General features: G+C 51.2%; 5 protein-coding genes across 5 annotated transcripts; 3 read left to right on the plus strand and 2 right to left on the minus strand.

The window, feature by feature from the left end:
* Window positions 1–172: 172 nt before the first annotated feature.
* On the plus strand, window positions 173–1416 carry PMZ80_003582 (uncharacterized protein; the record flags this gene model as incomplete). Its single annotated transcript, XM_064872011.1, has 2 exons — window positions 173–230; window positions 281–1416. 2 exons carry the CDS (start codon window positions 173–175, stop codon window positions 1414–1416), a joined length of 1194 nt encoding a protein of 397 aa, XP_064732391.1.
* Window positions 1417–2033: 617 nt separating this feature from the next.
* On the plus strand, window positions 2034–3038 carry RPL5 (60S ribosomal protein L5; the record flags this gene model as incomplete). Its single annotated transcript, XM_064872012.1, has 3 exons — window positions 2034–2050; window positions 2100–2163; window positions 2214–3038. 3 exons carry the CDS (start codon window positions 2034–2036, stop codon window positions 3036–3038), a joined length of 906 nt encoding a protein of 301 aa, XP_064732392.1.
* Window positions 3039–3812: 774 nt separating this feature from the next.
* Window positions 3813–7662, plus strand: MHP1 (Microtubules assembly and stabilization protein; the record flags this gene model as incomplete). The annotated part of the gene is made up of 3 exons (XM_064872013.1): window positions 3813–3906; window positions 3985–7017; window positions 7067–7662. The coding sequence occupies 3 exons, from the start codon at window positions 3813–3815 to the stop codon at window positions 7660–7662; spliced, it is 3723 nt and encodes a 1240-aa protein (XP_064732393.1).
* Window positions 7663–10288: 2626 nt separating this feature from the next.
* Window positions 10289–10922, minus strand: YPD1 (Phosphorelay intermediate protein; the record flags this gene model as incomplete). Its single annotated transcript, XM_064872014.1, has 3 exons — window positions 10289–10556; window positions 10619–10782; window positions 10914–10922. The coding sequence occupies 3 exons, from the start codon at window positions 10920–10922 to the stop codon at window positions 10289–10291; spliced, it is 441 nt and encodes a 146-aa protein (XP_064732394.1).
* Window positions 10923–13735: 2813 nt separating this feature from the next.
* On the minus strand, window positions 13736–15124 carry AAT1 (aspartate transaminase aat1; the record flags this gene model as incomplete). The annotated part of the gene is made up of 3 exons (XM_064872015.1): window positions 13736–13897; window positions 13949–14877; window positions 14932–15124. The coding sequence occupies 3 exons, from the start codon at window positions 15122–15124 to the stop codon at window positions 13736–13738; spliced, it is 1284 nt and encodes a 427-aa protein (XP_064732395.1).
* Window positions 15125–15564: the final 440 nt, after the last annotated feature.

A 15564-nucleotide genomic window follows, 5' to 3' on the forward strand; every position in this document is an offset into this window, starting at 1 on the left:
TTGACATGCAGGAATAGTGTGCTCTCCTCGAGGTGGCTGTGACAGGCCAAATCCTCTGTCCTCGTCCATGATCCTACGATGTGTCTTTGGAGGTTTCTTTCGAGGTTTCGGCGTTAGCAGGTTGGGGAGATTTTGCGACTGAGCTCCCTTCATATTGTCAGCATCGGCCATAATGAGGCTGTCGTTCATATCGGCATTCGACACCGAATCCTTCCAGCTTGATATCGTTGGTGAGCACAATCTGCCACAGTCGTCCAATCAACTCTGACGCTCTTCCTAGGTTTCCTCGCTATCCTCGGAGAAGGTTCACTAGAGCCCATTGCACAAGTAGCAACCCTGAGCTACCTGATATATCTGCCTCGCCTAATACCTGCCCCACAAACATTCCTGAAGACTCAAAGACCCGAGAAGCTTGAGACGACTTCCAACGCAAAAGTGGTAGGAGTGCACTCGGGAAATGCGAGCGAGGACATCCACCATGTGGCGCACGCTCTACACCGAGGGGACAAGCTGGCAGCAAATACTGTGCAGTGTGTGAGGGTGGACGAAGACGAGAACCTGCCTCGACCTTCGATCAAGAGATATGGCCCGTTAGCAATCCTGGCAGTACTCGGCTTCGCCATGAGCGCGACTCTTTTCGCGTTGTCGTTGTACTATCACGATGGCATGGCTTTGCTGGCTACAATTTCTCTCTCTCTGTTGAGTACGAATACAGGTATCGCGAACAAATGGCAGCCAACACCGAACGACCCCAAACCCGACAAGCATTCACCACCAGGCGACGTTGTGATCAAGTATCCTCAAGGAGCCTTCATCATCGTCAAGTGTAGCGAACGAACAGCACGCTATCTTTACTTCAATCCATCGGAGCGATGTATCTATTCCATTCGCAGCACCCCTGTATACCGTGGATTGTCTCTGATTTCGACACTTCTCCTCATGGCCGGCGTCATCTCCCTAGCCAACTCCACGATATACCTCCAGACTGCTTTTGCCGGATCTTACATGGGAATCAACATCGCTTACTGGATTGGTGCGGCCTTGCCTCCTGCCAATCACTGGGATTTGAGCCGGCTGAAACTGACGCATGTCGAACTGAGAGGCGGTATACCTCCTCGAGGTGCTACAGAGAAAATCAAGGATCAGCCACAAACTTACACAGAAGCGCTGTGGAAGACTATAGCCGTGACGGGGACTAAGGACTGGCTACTGAGTACGGGTTGGGCACCAAAGACTGAAGCATGGGCAGAGTGGTTACGTGAAGCAGAAGATGCGGCACAGGCTGAGCCGATGCAATCTTCTTGGAGAGGAGGTCAAGAGGTTTGGAAGATACGGAACTGGGATAGTAGGCAGATGCTGTCGACTATCTTGAGGACGAAGACCGAAACGTTCAGGAATGGGAAGGTGGAGGTCTAGAAGGCTTCATTGACCCTCCTGTTGGATGATACCCTGGATAAGCACTGTGGCGCAGGTATGGGCGAAGGCGCTTGGGAGGGGATTGTGTGCGCACCAAGACACTCACGACTTACGAACTGGACGACTTGTTCTAATTCACGATCTAACGACAACATTTACGACATGAAAAGCTTCAAGATATGCATGACATAGACGAGTACCCTCTAGACAGCGTCCATAGCGAATCTGATGCGCGGTGCTTTTGCAGATGTGTGGTGCTTTTGCTTGGTGTGCCTCCAAAGAGATGATGCCCTTATGAATGTAGCCGAGCAGGCGTTGCCCACCCGCCTTTTCACATGGCCTGGCCTTGGCGGTTTGAGCGTCCTTCCACAATAATCGTGGGGACCCACCTGCAATTGCGCACGAAATCTACGACAAATTATCGAAGACATTCACCACAGGTCTTTCCTGATCTTGTGTCGACAACTTTCGTGTAAGTCATTGTCTATATCCTCGCCGACTCGACAAGATGTATGAGAGAATCCCTGCATGTTGCTGCGGAGTTGGTCTGCAGCGCAAAATGCTGATTCGAGGTTTACAGATCTTTCAAGTTTAAGCAGTGAGCAAAACTTGACAAGATGCCTTTCACAAAGCTGTGAGTACATATTATCAACTTCGCCTGACTGCTACTAACGATGACACAGCGTCAAGAACTCGCCCTACTTCTCGAGATACCAGACGAAGTACAAGCGACGAAGAGCCGGCAAGGTCAGCAGCATTGGCAAGCATGACGAGGCCAGAATACTGATATATCGCAGACTGACTACTACGCCCGAAAGCGCCTGGTCAGTCAAGCTAAGAACAAGTACAACGCACCAAAATACAGACTCGTCGTTCGATTCACAAACCGAGATGTCATCTGCCAAATCGTAACAGCCGAGATCTCAGGCGACAAGGTCTTTGCCGCAGCCTACTCCCACGAGCTCAAGAGATATGGAATTGAGAACGGTCTAACAAACTGGGCTGCCGCCTACGCCACTGGTCTGCTTGTTGCTCGACGAGCTCTCAAGAAGCTCAACCTTGACGAGGACTTCGTTGGTGTCGAGGAGGCAGATGGTGAGTACAAGCTCACTGAAGCTGCTGAGGGCGAGGACGGTGAGGGCCGACGACCATTCAAGTGCTTTCTTGATGTTGGTCTCCACCGAACCTCGACTGGTGCACGTGTCTTTGGTGCCATGAAGGGTGCCTCTGACGGCGGTCTCTTGATTCCACACAACGAGAAGCGATTCCCAGGTTACGACATGGAAGCCAAGGAGCTTGATGCTGAGCTTCTCCGAAAGTACATCTTCGGCGGTCACGTCGCAGAGTACATGGAGACTCTGGCTGATGATGACGAGGAGCGATACAAGTCCCAATTCGTCAAGTACATCGAGAACGATATTGAGGCTGATGGACTTGAGGAACTCTACGCCGATGCCCACAAGGCCATCCGGGAGGATCCACTCAAGAAGGATGACGATGAGGGTGACAAGAAAGACAAGGACTACTGGAAGGCTGAGGGCAAGAAGTACAGAAAGAGCAAGCTCACCAGAGAGCAGAGACAGGAGAACATCAAGAACAAGATCGAGTCGCTCGCTTCATAAGCGGTTCATGAGGTGGTTTCACGACTGATGTTGACGGCGATGGCGCATTGGCTGTGGTCATGTTTTCACATCATTCTATAGCATGTCGAAAGGATTGCTCCTTGCGTCCTCTGAGTTGAGATATCACTCAGCACGAGTCATGCTCATCTCCGGTGCATAAAATGTCACCCAATGAATAAGAATTTGTGTCTAAATCTCCGAGCCCGGAAGCACCCATAAACGGCTCGCCCTTAGCAGCTTGGACGTCTAATTACTGTGATTATCTTTACGACATCCACTAAGACGTCACGCACGTTCGGGGTCTCGAAGTTGATGCTTACTCAGCCTTGGATTGACTATCTTGCGTCTCTTGCTCGCCGCAACAAGTCGTTGCCTCATCCATGTGCCACCCGGTGATAGCGATTTCTTTCTCGGAGAGTGGCGTGTTAGAGACGGCTGATTCGCCTCGCTTTCTCGTGATATGGCTGACCCCTCACGTATGCTTTTGACGGTAAGCTCTACCAAGAAACTCAAGCGGAATTGGGTCTAGATTATTTTCGACGATGATGTAGGACAAGCATGACAAGCCGAAGCTCTTAATCTGCAGTGTCGAAAAGTAAGCACCGCCAGTAATCGATCGAGCATCGCTCAGCCCCTAGGAGGCTATTGACTTGGACATCTTGGACCCCGCCGAGACCTCACTGTCAGTCTGAGTCTTGGTTATTGAGCAAGCATCAATGTCTTTATCGCGCTGTTAACATAATCTACCCATTTCACTGCAGTGCGAAAGCCATCATGACATCCACACTAGCAGTACCGGCCGGTAGCGACCAGCTTGCCGACAAAGCAGAAGGAGGTCTAGATGTTGACTGGTTAATACACAAGAAAGGTAGTCTCCACGCGCGCAACGATCTCAATGTAACATTACGAGTCTAGAAGCATGCTAATACTCTATCGCATCATGTAGATGCACATACCAGCTTAAAACGCAGCAAGTCCGCCTCAGAACCATCACGTCCTCCTCCGAAGAAGACTGCCGAGGTCAAGTCGAAATCGAACGCTCAGGCCTCTAATGCACCACCGATAGCTGCACCAACGGAGGAATCGACAGATTTGTCGTCGAAATCACAAGAGAAGCCGACTACGAATGGTACGAGCCAGCAGCAAGTCCCGGCCATCAAGGAACCAAAAGCAAATGGATCACATTCACAAACGACAACGAAGCCGGCTACACCACAGAAGGCGTCCCCAGCAGACGAAAACAAATCCTCAAGGCTCTCTCTGAAGAAAGACGGACGTAGATCGTCATGGCTGTCGAGTCTCGGGTCCAAGTTCTCCTCCTCTGGCGGCGACAAATCGTCTCGCAGCAACAGCATTACCTCTAACAGCAGTAGGAAGAGCCCTCAGCCCAGCCCGGCCCTTGAGAAGGGCAATCCCTTCGAAGCGCAAAAGACTGGTCAGGAAGATGCCGATGCGGAAGAGAAGCCTGTGCATGTCGGACCAAGGCGTCCTTCGGTGCTTGTGGCTGCTGGCACAGAGACTAAGCTGGACCACCACCCAGGCTTCCTCAGTGCCTTGCGCAGGCTATCCTCGGGCAATACTGCTACACTCGGCAAGGCTGCAGGATCCGGCAACGCAACAATTCCTCGGAGGGTCCTGAACATTGACCAGAATCGGCAAAGGACAAAGATCACAGATCTCGACCAAAACAAGCTGAGAAGAGTTGCCTTCAAGGTCGACGTTGAAATTGCTGGTATCGCTGCCCAGGCAGATGAGCAGCATGACCACGCTCCAGCTACCTCTAAAGGCGCTGCGCCCCCATCTAGCAGTGATAGCGAGAAGGTCAAAATAAAGGACAGAAGCGAAGGCGCTGCTCTCAAGAAGTCTACAACTGACGAAGGCAAACCAGAATCTGATCCTACTCCGAAGAATGAATCTCAAGCCGTTGCCCACGAAGAGCAGAAGAAGGAAGAGGTGAAACAGAAAGTGGAAAAGGAGGTGCAAAAGGCAGATTTACAGCTAGAAGGCAAGCCTCTTGATCCCGATCAGCCGACAACAACCCGTAAGAAGGAGAAGAAGAAGCGGTCGGAAGCAGAGCGCAAGGAACGAAAGGAGAAGAAAAGACGAAATGCCGAGGCCAACGGCTTGATTCCATTGGAGCTTAGGATGGACGACGATTCCGACTCTAGTGCAAGTCATACGCCGCCTGGTGCTTCGACGCCAAAGAAAGGACAGCCAACTACTGACCCCTTGCGGATATACAAGAGATGTTGCCAACTCAGAGAGGCAACGGCGCTTGCCACAGTCAAGGAGCAAATATCGAAACCTTCAGCAACACTTGCAGAGGCACCAGGGACAGTCGCCTCGATTGACCTATCGGGAGCCGAAATGTCCTTGACAGATATACAGACACTTGGCGATTGGCTCGCCGTCGTCCCCGTGAGGAGACTGATCCTGGACGACTGCAACTTGTCGGACGAGTCTGTTAGAATTATTCTATCTGGCTTGTCTGGCTGTAAGACTCAAGAGCAAGCACGAGCAAACCGCAGATTACCACGGAATGCTTCTGGACAGTCGGGCGTCGAACAAATGGGCGTCATCGAGAGACTTTCCCTGAAGAACAATTCTGCGATATCTGCCATTGGCTGGAGGCATATTGCACTGTTCATTCATCTATGCCAATCGTTACGCGCTATCGACCTGTCTGGCATCCCATTTCCAGCAAATGCAAGCGGCGATCTGTCAAGAACCAGCACAACATCGACCAGTTTGGGGAGCTCGCAGGAGCTGCCACCAAAAAACACCGATCTGAGCCAACTTTTCGCTCGCGCTCTAGCCGAGCGGTTTGGAACTCGTTTAGAAGAGCTGATCCTGAGTGGTTGCGACCTGTCGAGTTATGCTGTTGCAGAAATCATTGACAGTGTCGTGAAGTGCAAAATCAAACGGCTTGGACTCGCAAGCAACAACCTTGATTCGGATGGCATCAGCCATGTCGTCCGTTATGTGACCTCGGGCTTCTGCGAAGGTCTCGATCTGGGCGGCAATGACCTCAACGGCAGTGGCCACCTGATTACCCAGGTTCTGGCGGAGAACAACCCATTGTTTGCCATGAGCCTAGCAGACTGCAACTTGACGGTCGATGACTTGCGGGCAATACTCCAGCACCTCTCCTTATTACATAATTTCAAGTTCATCGACCTGTCGAGGAACCCTGCGCTCTTCGACGGCTCGAAAGATGTTGTCTCATTGCTCAGGCGTCGATTACCGCAAATGAGGGATCTCAAGCGCATACATCTGTCAGACGTCAACATGACTCCTACACAGATTATCTCTCTTGCGGAAATATTCCCAGACTGTCCAGCTCTGGCGCATGTCAGCATTTTGGACAACCAGAAACTTGTCGATTGCATGAATTCAGATCAAGGCGAGGCTCAAGAAGAGGCTTGTGCTGTGTTCGTGTCGCTTATGACAGCTGTTCGAGCATCGAAGACTCTAGTGGCTGTTGAGATCGAAGTACCGAGCCAGGAAAGCAGTGAGGTCATCAAGGCTCTTGCATCGCAAGTGGTTGCGTATAGTTTGCGCAACCTCGAGAGGACAACATTGAGCGATATTGGTGTGCAAGATCAGGTAGTGTCAGGAAAGTTAGACAAGCATGCACCAGAGGTGCTATTACATCTCGTTGGCCACATGGAAGGATATACTGAGAATCACGACAACGACGAACCTGCTCCGGACGAGGACTACATGATCGCCTCAACAGGCATTGTGAAGGCTCTCGGTGTCTGCCTGGGCAACAAAGAGGCCAGCAGAATGCAATCGCGGAACATCAGTCCGGCTGCTAGCGGCACGGCGACACCTAGATCAGGTCCTGTTAGGCCATCGGGGTCGAAGAAGCCGAAAGATGTCAGTTTCGAGCTTTGCGAGAGTGCGCGAAAGATTCGGCTGCGACTACGTCCTGCTATGGTCAAGGAAGATCGGGCAGGCAACATGGATGGTTATCGTAAGTCGCTGAGTCGTGCAGGGAGAAGCAACATACTAACAGTATCTAGGTCGTCTGTTGTACCTCGATCAGACTTTGGAACGAACGATCAAGCGGTTCGAAGACGAATATCCCGAGTCGCGACCGAAGCAGTCTCCATCAATGCTCTCACTCGACTCTCAAAATTCTTCTTACCAAGAAACAGCCGCAGGACCACTATTCCGCCTTATCTCCCCTGAAGAATCCGAACAACTACCACACAACGAAGCCGAACCAGATCCATATTCCCTAAACCTCTCCCGCACCCAGTCTGGCACCTCCCTGGCCGCACGAGCTCTAACACAGGAAGAAGGTCGCATGCACCGTTTCGGCCAGCATATGCGTCGTGAAGTCCTGAAGCCCACCGGTACAGACGATGTCCTTCACGGCACTTCAGTAGACGACGCGCCAGAAGCCGCCCATCTCTCCGCCCTGAGACAAAAGCTAGAAGGCTATAGCGGCGAATATATCCGACAACAAGTTCAAGAGAAGGGTGCAGACGATCTGATCACCGAACTCGGCATCAACGCTCAGGAGTTGCGCATGTTAGAGAGAGAAGATCCCGAGGCCTTTGCGATCATGAAGGATAGTCAGTTGGCTGCGCAGATTAATGCCGGCATGCGGTAGGGACGTATCACACCAAAAACAGCAATATGCAACGACCACCTGCGCATGCGGCTGCAAACATATTCCATTGCCCAGATTTGATACCCCAACAGCGCCAGATACCAGTTCTCGAACAACATATAACACAATACCCGCCACATTACCGAACAAACACGCAGCACAGCATATGCGAAGGAAACGCCGTTGCAGACATTCACACTCAAGCGTTCCGAGCCATTTACTACTGGTACTGGAGACAACACTGCATGTATTGTAGAAATAGCTACCTACCTAGTATCTAAGTATGATTACACGATTGATCTCATCCATCTCGCCTCGTTATCACCACCTTTCCTGTGGTCGATAGTGTCGACCCATAACCACAACCGTACCATCCTTCCTCCCTTAGCATGCCAGTCTTGTTCCTTCCTCCCTTAGCATGCCAGTCTTGTTCCTTCCTCCGAACTTACTCACCGGTCGCGCCTTCCTTGCACCATGGTAGCGCCTTCCGTGTGTCCCGCTTGTGGTCGTGCCTTCCAGGCCTGCTTCCGCCTCGCCCCTTCCTCCTCTTGGTACACGGTCGTACCTTCCTTCGTTGGGGGGTCGTGCCTTCCTTCGTTGGGGGATCGCGCCTTCCTCCATTGCACGGTCGCACCTTCCTTCGTTGCACGGTCGCACCTTCCTTCGTTGCACGGTCGCACCTTCCTTCGTTGCACGGTCGCACCTTCCTTACTCATCGGGTCGCACCTTCCTTCATCCCGTATTTCCAGGTGGTGCCTTCCCCATCTTCCTCCCAGCCATCGATAGCACCTACCTAAAATCATCTCACGGTAGCACCTGCCTCCGTTGCAGAATGGCGCGTTCCTTGCTTCGCCTGGCTCGAGTTGGCTTCCCCCTTCTAGTTCACCATGGTGCCCCGCTCATCGTAGGATCGTGCCTTCCTTCTCCTTTGGTTTCGGGATCGTACCTGCCTTTATGAGAGGGTAGATAGTTCCTTCCACTTCTGCAAAACGGGTCGTGGCTTCCGTCTGTCGGGTAAGGTTGGTCGTACCTTCCTGCTGTGCGGTCGGAGCGGCTCCTTCCTTCATATGTCAGTCGGTTGTGCGTGCCTGCCTGCCTGGAAGCTGAGCTGAGTTGCACCTTCCTTATCAGTTGGATTGTACCTCCTCTATTTCGTCACGAGGTCGTGCCTTCCTTGGTATTAGGTTCGTGCCTTCCGCTGCGGATGGGTTGTGCCTTCCTCTACAAATAGGTCGCGCCTTATTCCAGTATTCGGTCCTGCCTCCGTTCTCAAGTATTGGATCGTAACTTCCTTTCTTACTAGAGTCTAGATTGCATCTGCCTGCCTACATCCATGGAGCAGGGTCGTGCTTTCCTGCTTTTTATGTCAGCGCTCCTTATTCTTGATATTGATGGACCCGTTCCTCCAGGAGTGATAATGAGGTGGTGAGACTCTGTCGGGGGAAACCACAATGGAGATTTTGGTTGCCATTTCCTCAGTTGTTACGTGCCGCGTCGTTCCTTCCTTGTTCGTGGACGGGTTGCGGCTTCCTTCTCTACATCTGGGTGGTGGCTTCCTTGATTGCTTGTACGGTGTGTCGCGCCTTCTTTGCTGTTTTCAGTGGTCGTGCCTGCTCTGTAATCTTCGTGCAGGGTCGCGGTTGCCTGGATATTGGTGGTCTTCGCGTTGCGTATGTTGGGACACCCGTGTGTGGCGGGTGCGGCGAGGAGCTTGAGGTAGCACACTAGGTGGCCGAGGAGGCTAGGAGAGACTGAGACCTGTGAATCCTTTACTAGGTAGGAGTTGAGGAGGTGGGAGTAATAAGTGGAGACAAATGCATTGAGTCAATCAATGAAGGACAACTGGAACACCCATCGCTCGGTCAGATCAGAGGAAAGGTTCTACTGTATAGTACGAGGGTAGGAAGAGATGAGGCGAAGGTGTACAAGTTTTGTTGATCGTTGACATTGGTCGGGCTGCTTCGTGGGATAACAGTGCGGCTTTGTGACAATAGACCTTGTCTGATATCATGCAAGTCTTGATTAGTAGCATTAGCAATGATAGGAATGGAGGCCATGATTAGATGGTAGCGTGGTGTGACGCCGCTTCTGGGTAAGCATGAGCGCTCGTGGCAAGGAGGTGAGGAGGACTCATGGGTTTGGGGGAAAAAGCTCTGTAGCAGCTCATGGTGGGGACCTCGCAGTTTGAGGATGCTCCCACCGTAGAAAAGAGGTCGAGGCTGCGAAAGTGACTTGCAGATATCTCGGGATGGACAACAAGAGGTGGAGCGGCGAGTCAGCGATGTGTTGCTCTGGGCGTTGCTGAAGTAGGCTCGAATACAAGAGATCTTACTGCTGTTGGCTGACTGGGTCGGAGAACGTGATTTTGGGTGGAAAGATACTGCACGACAGGATCTGAGAGGCGATATGAGCGTGGGCCTTGCTGGTTGTGAACAAATGAGTAAGTGCAATGCTAAGCTTACTAGGTGAAGTCAGCCTGACTCAACACCGGACATGCATTCAGGGCTTGTACAATCTGTGACTGTACCATCTTCTATCCTGTCGTAGTCACGCTTGACCGAGTCTGGAGCTTGAATAGCTGTGTAGAATGAATGGTTGTAAGGTTCGTTCGTAGGTGGCGTATGTCTTACGCGTTGCCTTCCAGTTTGGCGTAATATTGCTCCATCAAACGCTTGACTTCATCGTAGGCGGTCTTAGCCTTTGTTATAGACTCTCCGATGAGTTTCAAGCATTTGTCCTCGTCTGGTTCGTCGATGGTGCCTGTCTCGTCCTTCTTTTGACCATAGTGCTGAATCTTCTCACACTCATCTTTCACCTTCGTAAAGCCTAGTGTAGCGGACGATCCTTTGAGGAAGTGGCCCAAACTCGACAGCTCTTTCAGATCTTTGTCTTTTCTGTAGCACACCACGAGTCAGCCTCGCCGATCACCAGGTGGGATGCGACTAATTCGACTTACTTCGATGTTTCCATCTTGGTGAACGTAGAGTCTGCCTGTTCTAAGAAGCCGAAGACAATTGATTTCGAGAATTCGTGGGCGTCATCTTCATCGGCGTCGTCCATGTCAAGTATCTGCTCGAAGGTCGCTGTGTCCACATTGTCACCGAAATCGAACTCTTCAGCCTAGGAGCACACGACATGTTAGTATCCGCGGTGCACTCAAGTTAGTCGACGTGGACATGATGGTTTCGGTGTTGCTGTTGTTTGTGTGCTATCGACAGGAATGCTTGTCACATGAAGGTGTTTCAACATACGTCCGTCATCTTGGATGCTTCGAGTCGAGAGTATAGTCAAATGGTTGTTGATTGAATCGACTAGCGATCTATGAGAACTCAATGTTAGTGCATTGTTGACACAGGGTCCAGGGTCCAAGCCCCTCCTGCTTGCATTGTTGACTGACACCCTCTTCTAATCGATTTTTCTTGTAAAGATGGGGTCGCAGGAGAATGTGTGCACAGTGAAGCCTTCGAGGTGGATGGTTAGACGCCTTGCTGAGCTGTCCCGGAGCTGTTTGAGGATTGCATAAGATGCTCGATGTTGCTGCAAGATCAGCCCAGCCTTTAGAGTTTGACTGCAGGAAACGGTAGAGATCCTGACAACTTAACCATTGTCAAGACCACCACATGCGGATAGCCGAAAGTCTGCTGTCGATGAAATCTGCCAAGCGATGACCAGCCTAGTGGTAGAACCTTCTGCTGGATGACGGAAAGAGGGATGGCAAGCGAGGAATCAGGGACCACAAGCTTCGACCCTGCGCTGGCTGTACCCGCTGCACATGCGATCGACGGCGGCTCTGAACAGAATGACGAGCACGAGTGGTCGTGTGAAGATGGTCGGTGTGAGGGAGGAGCAATTATGTGGGGTGTGACTGCCTCATAATCGGTCTTCGAGGAGGGGTTCCCAACACATATTTGCTTCGGATAACATCGTGTTCGAACTTTTGAAGGACCGCTTCTCGTTGGTGGCAGGAGTGATGCACTTACACAATGTAAAGATGGTCTGAAACGTTCAGAGTCAATCTGACCAGGGGCTTGCAACGGAGATGACTGAGTGTGTTTCTGGGACGGTATCAGACATGGGTCCCACGATTGAGCTTGAAGGAGGAGTTACCAAACGATGAAGGGTCCAAGTTGACACAACGATCTGCGCTGTAGGAAATCAGGCTCCCGGTTGTGCATAAGATGTAGACACAACCGAACAAGCCAAACTAGTGGTGAGAATGAAAAGAGGACGATCAATGCTTGAAGTGGTTGAGGTGCGGGATTGTGAAAGGAAAGATTATGACGAGTTAGTGCGATTTGACGAGGGATCTGCCACAACGCTACAAACTCTGTCAGTGGTCCACTTTCTGCTTGATACGAAACATCACCAAAGACGACTATACAAAATGTGTTGAACGGTTTGGAAGAATGTAATTCCTTGAAAAAAATGATTTGCTCCGCTCTGTAGGTGAAAGCTGTCGGTCGCAAGGCGCGCCTGCATTGAACCTAACAAACGGTTCGGAGTACAAGTCTTTCTGTATGTACGGAGAATCCCCAAGTTTCCTCTATGCAAAGCCTCGCCAAGCGTCACGAGGGAAATGTTTGAGAGTTCGTGTTGGTCGGATATTATTGTAGTCAGTGAAACACATCGGCAAACACGGATGCCACACAAGTCCTCTCGCTGAGGGAGCCGTCGAAACCGACTCCTCAAGGACCCGAGAAACATGGGGCATGGCCTGCGGCTCATTATAATCCTTGCCTGATAGCAGCCCCAGTCCGCCACGCAAAACAGCCAAGAGCGGACAGGAGTTGACAAAATAGGTAGATGAGTTGTCAGAAGTCAGAACTAAGCGACTTGAGCTAACGGTACCATGTTCACGTAGTCAGCATAAGAAGGGCATGATACGAGCCTAATATTGGCCTTGTGCTCATCGGAGGTCCCAGTCCGACGTCAGTTTGATCCATACCGCACGCGAAGTGGGTGTGCGCGTAGTTTGAGTAGCACAGAACTGACGATATGTAGCGCGTCAAGCTTCCAGAAAGACCCTGGATCAGGCTGCTTGGCTGGAGTAATACCTGTGTGGTGCACCGTTCGGCTTGCACCGAGCACCTCCTTCCTACAGCAGCAGTAGAAGAAGTGAGACTGCACCATATCTGTTGTTTCACAAACGGTCATGTTGAGTGGGTTGTCCTATGGCGTCATACCCATCGATCGTCACAGAATGCACAAGTACTGCCGTTAGGACACTTAGGAACAGTCGACTCTGTTGTAGCAGCCAGCGGTCGGCGAACGAACAACTAGTTCAGTGCTGAACCGAGGCAGCAGCATCTCCTTGAGGCAAGTCGGATTCGGAGCTCAACGTGCTGCATGATAACAACTTGATACTACTTCACCGAAAAAGAGCTTCCGCAATCGCAAGTCAAGGGTCCAAGGCGAACAAAAGCATGGCCTTGCAGGGAGCCAGGGTAAGAACCACGCTAGGAAGAACCTTACCCCAAAGTGACCAATCCATCAGCGGCACTACGTCAAAGTGCAGTAACAGTGAGCATCACAGAAGCACCTTGTTGACCTTCTTTGCACGCCCACGATGCTTCCCCGTCAGCTGAACGTTGCTTTTATTCACGACTATGCCTGTTCTGAGCTCTGTCGACGACTCTAATGCGGGACACGAGATATGTTCGGCTCGTATGCATGGCTCTCGGAAGCTGCTCGCAACTCCGGGTTTGCCAGCTGGCACAATTAGGCTATCATTCGCTGGCTAAGAAAATTTCGGACATTGTATTGTTGAGTCTCGTGGGGTTGATCCCCATTCTCTGTGAAAGTCATAGAAGTCTCGTCATACAGGCTTTGCGTCAAAGAATCTCTATGTGTGTTGTGATTAGACGATTAGCCAGAGCACCCACGCGCAAAAGATAATGATACAATATGGTTGACACATCGAGTGGACGCCGAGGGCATGCTCACCAAACCACGCTGCTTCTATGTAAGACCACCAATGCATCAAACCTGCTATCAAGAAGCCGAACACCTGCTAAGCGAAACCTGCCGGTAGCCGCAAAAGTTCCAAACTTCGATCACAACCTCAACCGGAAATTTAGCCAGTAACCTTGTAGATCGACTCCGCAAGACGCTTGACATTGCCAGAGGTAATACCAGCGACCGAGATTCGACCGTCCTTGGTAGCGTAGACAGAGTGTTCCTTAGCTAGCTTATCCATCTGCTCAGGTTTGAGGCCAGTGTATGCGAACATGCCAATCTATATCATGAGTCAGCAACAGTAAGTAACAAAATTCAGGTAACAACATACCTGGTTAGTGATGTGGTCCCAGTTGTGCTTGCTGCCTAGATCCTCCAGGTTCTTCTTCAACAGGGCTCTCATTTCAATGATTCGGTCAGCCATGCCCTTGACTTCACCCAACCATTGCTTGTTCAGGGAAGCATCGTTCAAGATCTTTGAGGCGATACGAGCACCGTGGACAGGAGGGTTCGAGTAGAGTGGTCTGACGAGAATCTTGATCTGCGAATCGACACGCTTCTTTTCCTCGGCAGAGTCGCAGACGATGGAGAAAGCACCAACTCGCTCACCGTAAAGACCCATGTTCTTGGCAAAACTCTGGCAAAGAACCATTCCATGACCCTCCTCAATGAACAGACGGATGGGGTAGGCGTCTCTGTCGGTGTCACCACTTGCAAAGCCCTGGTATGCCATGTCGAAGAATGGGTAGTGCTCCTTCTCTTTCATGACTTTGCTGAGCTGCTGCCATTGCTCTTGCGTAGGGTCGATACCGGTAGGGTTGTGGGCGCATGCGTGGAGCAAGACAATCGAGTTTGCTGGAGCAGACTTCAGATCTGCAACCATGCCATCAAAGTCGAGACCGATGGTATCCTTGTTGTAGTACTTGTACTGCTTGACCTCGAGCCCAGAATCGCTGAAGACTGCCTTGTGGTTCGCCCAGCTGGGGGATGGGATGTAGATGGATTTGGCATGGGGATAGAACTTCTGCATAAAGGCACCACCTATTCTGAGGGCGCCGGTTCCTGAGATCGACTGTGTGATTGCCACTCGGTCTTCCTTGATGACTGGCGAATCGGCGCCGTAGGCTAGGACAGCGGCAGCTTTGGTGAAGGACGGAACACCGGTGATGCCTGCATACTCCTTGTCAAGCTTAGAGGACACGACATCCTCTTCGGCCGTCCGGACCGATGGCAGGACATATGGCTTTCCCTTGTCGTCACCTGCACCTCGTCAGTCCTTGCTTTTGCTGCTATAGCCACTCGCTTGCCACGTACGGTATGCGCCGACACCTAGGTTGATCTTCTCGGGGAAGCTGTCTGCTTTGAAAGCTTCAGTGATACCAAGGATGGCATCAGGTGGGCCTTGCTGAACACCACTCCAGGTCGAAGCATAAGCAACTCGGAGGAACGGTTGTGTTTGTCCCTTTCGGGCGACTGCTCGAGCAGCGGGTCTAAGTGTTGACAGCATGTCTAGAAAGAAGCTTGTTAAGACAGATCGCGTGGAAGATCAAGAATCGAAGATGTATGAGAACTGAAGAATCGATGAAAGAAAGCTTCAAACAAGAGCTTCAGACAAGTTCATATGGTCAGGGATAATTCTGTTTAATTTCCATACAACGGTAGACACTTTTCGAGAAACTCTCATCATGAGCCTTTGAACGCTTCGGGCGAAGACACTCCGATCCACTCCGTACCTTGTGGAGATCCTGGAGAGGCCGAATGTAGAAGGTTTAGCGGACCGACCTGATTGCCTTTGAGGTACTCCGTATCGTAACGCGATCCCACGTTTTGAACCCTGAAGAGATGTTCCTGCATCAACACACTGAAACGTGAGTGATCTGGACGACGTCTGCGAGGCTCGACATTATGATGATCATAAGTCCGGCAGTTTGAGCCTTTGCAAGCTGA

Source organism: Knufia obscura, assembly GCF_036327395.1.
Source record: "Knufia obscura strain CCFEE 5817 isolate CBS 148926 chromosome Unknown scaffold_3, whole genome shotgun sequence".
In the NCBI taxonomy this organism is placed as follows: domain Eukaryota; kingdom Fungi; phylum Ascomycota; class Eurotiomycetes; order Chaetothyriales; family Trichomeriaceae; genus Knufia; species Knufia obscura.